The 11,915-nt window shown below is 41.1% G+C and overlaps 1 protein-coding gene across 1 annotated transcript; it reads left to right on the forward strand.

Moving 5' to 3' along the window:
- Positions 1 to 2,977: 2,977 nt before the first annotated feature.
- LOC308642604 (olfactory receptor 13C7) lies at positions 2,978 to 3,940 on the forward strand (the record flags this gene model as incomplete). The annotated part of the gene is made up of 1 exon (XM_081281727.1): positions 2,978 to 3,940. One exon carries the CDS (start codon positions 2,978 to 2,980, stop codon positions 3,938 to 3,940), a length of 963 nt encoding a protein of 320 aa, XP_081137853.1.
- Between the last annotated feature and the right edge of the window lie 7,975 nt (positions 3,941 to 11,915).

Genomic DNA, 11,915 nt, shown 5'->3' on the forward strand with positions numbered 1-11,915 from the left:
ATTTGGATCTGTGTGGGGAAGGAGGGGGTAACCACTGGAGGTGTGGGCTGGCTGCAAAATAAAAGCTATAAAAGTAATATTAAGAAATAAACACAGAAAGACCAGGAATATGTTAATAGTGAGGGCCTGATGGGTGGAACAGACCTGCTGGGTCTAACCTAACAAAGAGAAAAATCAGCCCTTGCTTTATTTATACTGGTACAGACCAAAGGGGGATCTGCAGGGAGCTTCTTCAGGAAAACCAGAATGAGAGTGGCGAAAACAGGATGTTTGGTGCTTGGCAGGATACACCCATCTCCAGATGTCTGTGTTTGAACCTGGGGCTGTGAGCTAAGGCAGAGTGCCTCCATGATCTGAGCTTTCTTGAACTGGGGAATTTCATGCACAAGTTCCCAGAAAAGCAGCTTCCTGGGGCTGGGGATGTGGCTCAAGCGGTAGCGCGCTCGCCTGGTGTGCGTGCGGCCTGGGTTCGATCCTCAGCACCACATACAAACAAAGATGTTGTGTCTGCTGATAAAATAAATAAATATTTAAAAAAAAAGCAGCTTCCTTGCCTCAATGGCAAAACAAACATGGTTCATACGTGTCTCCCAACAGTAACACACTGCTGCTGTGATTTCATGTGTTTTGTTGTGCTGCCTCTTCTGTGTGACACCTGACTGACACACCCAAATCTAACTTCTTTCCAGGTGGGGTGTCTGCTTCAGAGTAGCTTCCCACCAATACCCAGGTTGCCCTTTAGGATACTCTGATCTCTACTGAAATTTGCAGTCATTCAAGCAGGACATGGAAATGCTTTCCCTGATGTCCTTCAGTGGCCTAAGTAAGTTCCAACAGAAAGAAAGGACGAAGAAAAAGAAGTCTTCCTGGAGTGCTTCAGCATAATTGGATCTTGGGGACACTGTCCCAGAAGAACGAAAAGTTTCCTGACTATATGATTATGTTTCCAAACTTTTAATCACTTCAGGGAGCTCAATGGTCCCAATCGTAACACTGATTCCAAATTACCTTGTACACGTGCTGGTTGTTTGTTTGGAGATTTTGCCTAAAACATAGAACCAAGATCAAGTGGGAAGATCTAACTTTCACTCTTTCCTTCAAATCAGTGGTGTCATCTCAGCCTTTCATGTTAGTATTGCTATTTCTTGCCCAGGTACTCTTCCCAAGCTACAGGGACCCTTTCTCAGCAGGTTCCTGATGAAGGTAAGCAAGGGTTCTTATCAAAGTAATGTTCAACCTTTTATTAGCACAGTAATATCTTTGACTTCTCTTTTGATTTTCCAAAGAGATTAGGGCTTGAGAAAGGAAGAAATGAAGCAATTTCAATAGTACAACAAAAAGTGAGAGCCATGCGGAACCCATCTTGGGCCAGAAAAATCTAGATGGCAAGAAGCCTAAGAACCTTTGCCGTCTCAGTTCATGAACTCAGTTGACTTCAGAGATTCCCCTAGAAGGAACTCCCCCATGGTTTCAGAGCCTCTCCTGATGGCTTTCCACAAACTCAGGGAATTCCAGAAAGAGGCTGAACTACCATGGTAATTATGAGAAAAAACTCAGAAAGTTGTTGGTTAACTTCAGTATGAAGATTTTTCTGAAATTCCAGAGCTCTGCAAATCTGGGGCGGGCTGTTTGGAGATGTAGTAAACTCTTCAACACCAGAAGAGATCAAACTGAAACTGAAAAGCCATACACCCGTGTTGGCAGAAAAGAATCTAGAGAGGGAGAGAGGGTTGGACAAGATCTTGCCTTGGCCATTTGCAAGGAGTATAGTTAGCATCAGAGTCTCAGTCTGGGTGATATACTTAGCTGCTGAAACAAAAGACAACGAAAACTATATGTCCATCGATTCCTGTGTGGATACTCACCCAAAGAAAATGAAACTTAACAGAACAAACAAACAAAACAAAATGTTTTAAGTACTGCTTCATTTGCCTAAGAGAACTAGATTTCTGCGACTATAAACCACTGTGGGTTTCTGGGGTCATCTTTCTATATCTCCACGAAATGCCAGATTTAAACTATAACGATATAACAGAATTTTCAGAACCACAAGTCACCTTGCAAACCTCTCCACTTTCCTTAGATTATGTCTAATCTTCCCTTTCCTTTAAGACCTATTTGGATTCTACATCACCAAGAAAGCCTTCTATGACCCCTGTTCCTGCCAATACCCAGGTTGCCCTTTAGGATACTCTGATCTCTACTGAATCCTTATGATTTTCTTCCCTTTCAGGTTCTGAGCCCATTTAACCCCGGGCCATGACTTACCTCTGATCCTCACAAAAATTGCTGTATCCACATACTGGCTGATCAAGAAGTATTTTGGTGTATAGATGTTCAGAAACAATGAATAAAGTAATGGGTGGATGGATGGATAGATAGATCGAAAGTACTGTGGTTGGTGTTTGTCTATGAGAAGGAAGATCTTGGGAAAAACAGGAGCATTTTCAATAATAATAATAATAATAATAATAATAATAATATGGAAAGATGACATAAACATAAAGTGAGGATTTACAACTAATGTCATTAATATCTGGAACAAAGTGGGAGATCATGAAGTAAATTTAAAGTCATTTGATTAAAGAGATAAAGTACCATACAGAACACTGAATCTGCTGTGAGGAACCTGGTGGTGTTTCAGAACCATGTTACCCAGCGATGTTTGGAGGACAGATCTTCCCACAGTTCTGTGCCTCTTGGCTGCTTTTATCTGTCTTTGTCAATAATCAAATGCATTAATTTATCAGAATCATCAATTTAAACTTTGTAAATTTTATGTCTTATGGCCCCCAAACTATATCTGATTTTGTTGCTCCTCAGTCTTGGAAGATGTAAATACTGTGGGTTTTCAGATGATTTTTTTGGCACTTAGCCAGACTGGAATTCCAGAACAGGTGCCTTGGCCATTTGCAAAGTGAAGAGTATTGAGCTTGGACCTCTAGGTATATTCTTCAGTTGATAGAGAAGACACACCATGGAAACCGCCAACCAGACAGGATCTGTGTCAGAGTTTGTTCTCCTGGGTCTATCAGCTCACCCAAAGCTGGAGAAAACATTCTTTGTGCTCATCCTGCTCATGTACCTGGTGATTCTGTTGGGCAATGGTGTCCTCATCTTGGTGACCCTCCTTGACTCTCACCTGCACACACCCATGTACTTCTTCCTGGGGAACCTCTCCTTCCTGGACATCTGCTACACGACCTCCTCCGTCCCCCTCATTCTTGACAGCTTCCTCACCCCCAGGAAGACCATCTCCTTCTCAGCATGTGCTGTGCAGATGTTTCTCTCCTTTGCCATGGGAGCCACAGAGTGTGTTCTCCTGAGCATGATGGCCTTTGATCGCTATGTGGCCATCTGCAACCCCCTTAGGTACCCTGTGGTCATGAGCAAGGCTGCCTACATGCCCATGGCTGTCATCTCCTGGGCAGCAGGGAGTGCTGCCTCCATGGTTCAAACATCCCTTGCAATGAGATTGCCTTTCTGTGGGGACAATGTCATCAACCACTTCACCTGTGAGATCCTGGCTGTCCTGAAGTTGGCCTGTGCTGACATCTCCATCAATGTGATCAGCATGGGGGTGACTAATGTGATCTTTCTGGGGGTCCCAGTCCTGTTCATCTCTTTCTCCTATGTCTTCATCCTTGCCACCATCCTGAGGATCCCCTCTGCTGAGGGGAGGAAAAAGGCCTTCTCCACCTGCTCTGCCCACCTCACAGTGGTGATTGTCTTCTATGGGACCATCCTCTTCATGTATGGGAAGCCCAAGTCTAAGGATCCTCTGGGGGCTGACAAACAGGACCTGGCAGACAAGCTCATCTCATTGTTTTATGGGGTGGTGACCCCCATGCTGAACCCCATCATCTACAGCCTGAGGAACAAGGATGTGAAGGCTGCTGTGAGGAACCTGGTGGTGTTTCAGAAGCATGTTACCCAGTGATGGTTGGAGGACAGATCTTCCCACACTTCTGTGCCTCTTGGCTGCTTTCATCTGTGAATCTCAAAAGAATATGTTCCCCAGAGAAGACACATGTGAAGAGCAATGACCAGAAAGTCGAATTGCATATGTAATGCTTTGTTCCTACTGGACACGATGAACATGATGAAACCTAAAAGCTGATGGGAGTGTGCCTTGAAGGATGAGTGCTTCTCAGATGGGTTCTGATTTCTCTATTGTGCAAGTCTGAATTTTCTTTTGGGAGTAGATTGCTCCTTTTTCTAAGCTAGGAGTCCTAAAATTGGCCTGTGCTGACATCTCCATCAATGTGATCAGCCTGGGGGTGACAAACTTTGTGCTTCAGAAAGTAAAGCCAAAATCCTGCTCTTGAAAGGAGGCCCTGAAGAGAGCCTGAATCAAAGCTTTAGGGCATTGTTTTGAGTCATATTCTGTATTTACAACGTAGTATAAAAAATTGTTTTCATATTAGATGTGATTACACGTCTTCATATTATATCTCTTCTTGGAGATGGGCCTGAGCTTGGTGATAAAAAAGAAGTTGGTCTTTTTCCTTTTCCTGGGACTCTGAGGAGTTGGGACCAGGTAGAATCCATGTAGGGCATTTCCTCTGAGAGCAAGTAGTGCCATCCTATAGTACCCATGTGGAGAAACCCAGCCTGGGAGAGCCATAGCTGGCATTCAATTCAAGCTTGGTTTCCCGCCCTCAGTAAGTCTCATTTATGTACATAGTCTGGTCCTCTAGCCTGGAGAGTTGAGGGATGGACCCCTGGGGGAAGAAGAGAGCCTGCAATCTGAGGGAAGCTGAATGGCAGATGGCAAAAGGAGATAAGCAGAGGATGGAACCCTGGCCTGGAGCAAGGTAGCTCACTGAGGGCGGTGGGAAACCTGACAGGCTGAACCATGCAGCTGAGAAGAGGTCCAGAGTCTGTCATCTTTGGGAATTAGCTAAGGAGTAGAATTAGTTGACATCAATATGTAAATCAATGGAAGTGTAACTGATGTGATACAGCAATCTGTATACGGGGTAAAAATGGGAGTTCATAACCCACTTGAATCAAACTGTGAAATATGATATATTAAGAACTATGTAATGTTTTGAATGACCAACAATAAAAAAAAAAAGAATAAAAAAAAGATGCTGTAAAAAAAAAAAAGAGTAGAATTAGTTGAGCTGGCTTGCCCATGGGCATGCTCCCTTCCTTTCCACATGTTGACCCCCGGTACTGTGATATGTCTCAGGTCTGCTTCCTGGGGAATCTGAACTGTGGCACCATGAAAACTTCAACACTCAACCTGCATGTTATGTTCACTTTTCAGAATCTATGGACCCTGGCAATACTTGACAAAAACAATGCCCGAATAGTTGGATGAGGCAGTATAGTGCTATTAGCCTCAGAACTTTGCAACACACCTTGGTTAGTTTCCAACTTCCCTATTTACTATGGTTATCATCTTGAAACTTGTTTTATATTATAGATAATTTCTCTGAAATCTGCTTTCCATCTGCATCCTGCTCTCCTCCTTAGTTCCATATATTCCAATCTTTTTCCATGAAAGACAGAGAAAATAATGGGATGTGTATGGCTTTCTGAGATACGTGGATGAGTCTACTCTTGACTAAAGGCAATTCTCCTGGGGGTTTAGGTCACTGGCTTGGTCACTCCAGGGAGACTCTGAGCTTGGCACATTTGCAGCCTGTGGTACACTAGCTAGAAAGTTCTTCCTGAGGCAGGATGTACTCTCCCATAGTATCAGCTGAAAGACAGTCCTGTTCATTCCCCTGACCTTAGGTAATTAGAGATTTGACCCATAGCTGGGTGAGGTGGCACATGCCTATAATTCCAGCCACTCGGGAAATTGGAGGATTGCAAGTTTGAAACCAGCATGGGCAACTTAGAGAGTCTCTGTCTCAAAAAATAAAAATAGAAAATTTAAAAACTAAATAATATGAAAGGACTGGAGATGTAGCTAAGTGGTAGAGAGCCCCTGGTTCAATTCCTAGTAGCAAAATAACAATAGTAACATGTCGCGTTTCTCACGACTAAAACACTCAGGGTCACCCAGGTGAACTGGGCTGTGTGAAATAATCTCACAAGAGACAGAGATACCTTTTTCTTAGGGTCCTGTGAGGGCTCCTCTGACCTTAGGGGTCTGCAGAAACGGGGAGAGAGAGAGAGAGAGAGAGAGGGAGAGAGAGAGCACGTGCTGAACCCTTTTATGGGGGAGAAGCCATTCAAATGAGGCAATGGATCAAGTTTCAGGGGGTTGAATCTAGCTTCCTGAAGTCTGCTGTCAGCAGGTTAACTGACATTTTGGCAGGCCACACCCAAAGGCAGAGCAAGAGAAGGGGACACACAGAGTGAGTTTCCATGGAACATTCTATCCCAAACAGGGCAAAGGGGTGGAATTACAAAAGAATAGGTGAGTGTAGCTCAACCCAGGGGTACGCCTATTGAAAAGACTGGCCTTGCTATGGGGGATGGAGGGGACATGTCAGGACTGGAAGGCGTGGTAACTCAATGTGGCTCCCCACAGTAATAATAATAAGAAAATTTGACCCAAACTGGAATAATCACATTTTCTCTCCAAACAATCTGGAATTTGGAGATGAAGACATCTCTTAGCTCTCATAGGACCCTTGAACAGAGACACCATGTAAAGGACTAGTGTGGCCATGAGCCTAGCAAAGAAAAGAAAGTGGTCTGCAGTGATAGATGCTAAAGCAAATGCATGGAAAGATCCACACCCACATGACAACAGAAATAGAGGCCTCAGTACATGAGCTAAGTTTTGGGGAAATGTTGTTTTATTTTATTTAATGGAAAGACTTAATCCTATAGAAAAGTAGAAAGAATAATCCTTAAGTATTCATTTCCTGTATCCATACCCCTTTGGATTGTTTTTCCCTTTCCTGGATTATTGTGAAGCAAATCCCAGGTAATCATATATTTCATATTTAAATATTTCAGAATTTATCTCTAAAATTAACTGGTATTGTTATAAAAATATAAATAATTTACCATCATCTCATCTAAAACCTCACAATGACTCCTTGAGCTCATTAATCATCCAGCATTTGTATGTCCCAAAATGTCTTATATCAATTTATTCAATTGAATCAGCTTCCAAATAAAACCACACATTATGATTAGTTTCTTTTAGTTTCTTTCTCTCTTCTTTTTTTCTTTTCCTTTATGTTTTTTCCACCACTAACATATCTTTCAAGTTAGATTTTTGGGGAAGAATTTATTTCCCACTACAGGATACTAGTAATTTCCCATGGCTGTGTTTTGCTGACTGCAGTTCTGTGGTGTCCGTGTTGGTGTTTTCCATAAATCGGTGATTAGATCTGGAGACCTGGGAGTAGTCAATGCAAGTGCAGGCATGAGCTCATGGCTCCTGAGACCTGTGCATGGCTGTGATATCTTTGATGACTTCCCTGATCTCAGGTATGTCAAGATGTTCCATGCTCAACATCACACTTCCTCTGCGACCTGGAAATAGCCATTTTCTCTAGGAATTCTTGCTTCCTTTAGTGAGGAATGTTATTTAGAAGCCACAATCTGGGTGCTACAGGTGCTATTGAGTTTGGAATGGTTTCTAGGACTTCTCAGTGAAATGAGCTGGGAAGGGGGAAAAAGAAATATATATATATATATATATATATAAAAATATAAATATATATGTATGTATATGTGTGTGTGTATATATATATATATATATGTATGTATATGTCCATGTGTCACATAATGTTTCATTTAACAATGTATCACATCTGACATTAGTTCATAAGATTATAATGGAGCTGAAAAATTTTTATTGCCTAGTGACATCATGGCAGTTGTAACATAATAGTACAATGCACTATTCACATGTCTATGGTGATGCTGGTATAACAAACTATTGCACTGCCAATCATATAAAAGTATAGCACATACAATTATGTATGTATATACTTCTTGAAAATAATAATAAATGCAATGACCATGTTACTAACTTAAGTACTTACTAAACTATACTTTCTATTGTTATTTTAGAGCATTCTCTGCTTATCAAAGAAGTTTACTATAAAATAATATACCATGTTACAGTGGCAGCAGGTCATACATTTCATGTTTCCAGTGTCTCTGTAGTGCATCATTTTGTCTTGTGTTTAATTTTATCTCATGTTGTTTCATTCATCATGGCCCCAAGCTTACAAAAATCATGGCCAATATTCCCAGTTGGAGACCTTGTCAAATGAATAACCCGTAAATAAAGTGAAAAACGATTAAGGACTATGAGGGTGAAAAATCAGTGATGGTTACCTTGTGGGCTGATTGCTTAGAAAACACTGTCAGTACGAACTTTGCCCAAATTAGAGAGTTTTTTTTTTTTTTTTAATTTAGCCAGCTGGCAAAAGCTCCCCTGCAGGACCTGAATTGTTTCCGCCAGGAACAGTGCTGGGTTAGAGTTCTATGGGGTGCATAAGGGGAAAAAACCACATCCTCGAAAACGTAGGTACAGGCAAGCAAGCAGGATACAAGGGCTGAGAAAGCAGTTACAGAGCAAAAACAGATAACCACATCCTGGGTCTGAGCACATTTGTGGGCATTTGAAATACAGAAGAACAATTTTCAACATCTTAGAAACAACTTAATATTGTTTTTTCTATAACACATAATCCTATTATCCTACTATTAATATTTAATAACCTATAATCTGTATTGATTAAGCTCAGATCATAACAGTTATTGCTCAGCAGTTAAGCACATCTCATTCCACCAAAGCTATGATCTTGAAGAATAAGAATGAAGCGACAGAGGCTATTAAAGGATCTGTCTCATGGAAGGCAATGAGATTAACAAAAAGGTGTGAAGGGTCTTGATCACAAATGGAGAAGTTTCTAATGACCTGAATTGAAGACCGGACACAGAAGTGTATTCCTCTCAGCAGCACCATGACGATAATGGCCAAAGCAAACAAACAAACAAACAAAATGTGATGTTGAAAGAAAAGACTGGACCCAGATATGACTGAATTTACTGATAACTCTGGGTGGTCTAAACAATTCAAGAATCATTATTCATTACGTACTGTGAGAGCACCCAGTGAGTAGGCGAGTGCTGATGTGAAGGCAGCTGAAGAATTTTTGGAAATTCTACAAGAGTTACTTGTGGAGGAAAATTACTTGCCAGAGCAATTCTGGCAGAGCAATAGGTTACGTATGTAGTGGGCTATGCCATCTGTTTGTGAAAATACACTCTGGGATGTTTGCCTAAAAATATATCTCCTAGAATATATCCCTTTTGTTAAGTGTACCATGATTATATTTATATCAAATAATTTAGATTTAGATCAAATACATCATTCATACATATACATATAATTCAAATTAAGAGCTACAGAATTTTTACCTAGCCTCCTTGATTTCATACCCAAATCTCCTTCTTCTCCTTATTCCAGAATTTTGGAGAGAGCTTAGAGTTACACAAACAATAAGACGTCAAGAGTTTACATGAGGCATAGCTTCCTGGAGTGAATTCCCCGCTAGTGCCCAGGGCACCCCCTGGGAGTGTCTGGGAGTCTTGGGGTCCAGGTAATGGTGTGGGCCATTCTCTTCCACTTGTTCCTGAGCTTCACAGCAGACCCAAGTCCAGAAGTTGGGCACTGGGTAGTGGTGGGTTGGGGAAGAAATGAAAGAGTCAAACATTTAATGGATATGTCTGGGGAAGGTGTTTGTGGATGAAATTAATATTTGAATCCTAGAGATGCTAAGGCACATGTGGGTGGGATTCATCCAATCAGTTGAAGGCATAAATAGAATATAAAGGATGAGTAAAAGGGAACCTGTGTGTGTGTGTGTGTGTGTGTGTATACCTATCCTATTTGGATCCATTTTCCCTGAGAATTCTGACTAATATATCACCAAAATGTCAGCCATTTACAAGGGTTGAATCAAAATATGTGCAGAAAAAAAGATCTCAAAAATGTGTATACAATTCTACTTCCTCAAAAAGACATTCAAGAATGTGCTCCACCAGATTTCTCAGAAAACTTGGAATGAAACCATGTTTGATCCAGTTATCCCATTCCTTGGTTTATAGCTAAAGGACTTAAAATCAGCATACTATAGTGATATGGCCACATCAATGTTTATAGCAGCTCAATTCACAATAGCTAAGCTATGGAACCAACCTATGTGCCCTTCAACAGAAGAATGGATACAGAATATGTGGTATATATACATGATGGAATGTTATTCAGCCATAAGGAAGAATGAAATTATGGCATTTGTTGGAAAATGGATGGAACTGGAGACTATCATTCCAAGTGAAATAAGCCAATCCCAAAAAACCAAAGGCTGAATGTTCTGATATGTGAATGCTAACTCACAAAAAGTTGGGGGAGGGAAGAATACAAGTTCATTGGATTAGACAGTGGGGAATGAAGGGAAAGGAGGGGGAATGAGAATGGGAAAGACAGGAGAATAAATTGGACATAACTTTCCTATATTCATATATTAATCCTTGACCAGTGTAACTCTAGATCATGTTCAACCACAAGAATGGGAAGTTATACTCCATGTATGCATAATATGTCAAGATACATTCTACTCTCATGTAGAAGTAAAAAGAACAAACAAAAAATTTTTTAAAATAATGTGGTCCACCAAAACAAAGGAGTAAACCAAGAAATAGGAAGAAATAACTAAAAGAAACAGGGGTTCCAACTATAAGAGTAGTGTAAGGAATCCTCGATGTGGCGAAGGGTGATCCAGCATCATGGTCATCTTCCCCACAGAAGAAGGCACCCAGCCCAGAGGAACCCCGGGATTCAGAGCCAGGCCTATGAAGGATTGTGTTCCAGAGACTCATCCTGCCCATGGTGGTGAGCTCCAGGATACAATGCCTCAGACACAGGGCCCATTTTTTTTCCTTTATTTGCCTTATCTTGACCATACACTCATAAAGTTCCCTCTTCTCTCTCTAAGGCTTGTTGCTGGAACTAATTGAAGCACGCATTCCACCCCACACAGAATTCTGCTTTGACCTGTTCCTAAAAGTGGAAAGGGGACCAAACTGAGAGGTCAGAAGCAGAAAACATAAAACAACTCACTCCCTCTGATGATATTTGGCACCAGTGGGATAAGAGGGGCTAGGTGGGGCCACACTACAGTCCTCGACTTACCCAGAAGGGACTATTAAAACCTTGAGCTTATATTCTCTGATAAGTCCTCTCTCAAATAGTAGCAAATTTTCCCTTTCCTTAAAAAGCTGGGTTTACAATTGTTATTCCATTTTTCTGATTCATTGATGTATTTGTAGGTGGTAAAACCATGAAAGAAATCAAAAGAATGCCCATTAATTTTCTATTGTTGCATGACAAAGGACCCAAAATTAGCAGTTTCAAGCAACACCCAATTGTTATTTCACAGTTCTGCAAGTCTGGGTGAGTTGGGCTAGGTACTGAGGGGAAAAAAATAAAATTAAATAAAATTTAAAAAAAACTCTTCCCAGCTCATTCAGATTGTTGGTGGAGTATAGTTCCTTGTGGTTGGTGGATGGGGGTTTCAGTTTCTTTGTTGCTTGTCCCAAGGGGTCATTCTTAGCTCCTTGGGACAGCTCTTTAGTCTCTGTTTGTGGTCTCCTCCAACTTTAAATTTATAAATGGCATTGTGGAATGTTCCCCATGATTTGAATTTGACTTCTTACTGATTGGATCAGACCCACTTGGATAATCTTCTAATCTTAAAGTCAACTGACTTGGGACTTTAATTATGTTGACAAAAGTCCTTCCCAGCAGTACCAGGTAGTATTTGATCATGAGAGATGAAAATCATAGGGTGAGATGGGGATCATTAAGAGTCAGCTAGCATAAAATAGTTTTTACAAAACTGGAAAAATGGTCACCTCTGGAAGAAAGAGAAGAAGAGAATATAATTTGACTGGGGAGTAAAGAGGGTCTCCTAAGGGAC

This window comes from Spermophilus citellus (genome assembly GCF_964194105.1).
Source record: "Spermophilus citellus genome assembly, chromosome: 2".
Taxonomy (NCBI): Eukaryota; Metazoa; Chordata; class Mammalia; order Rodentia; family Sciuridae; genus Spermophilus; species Spermophilus citellus.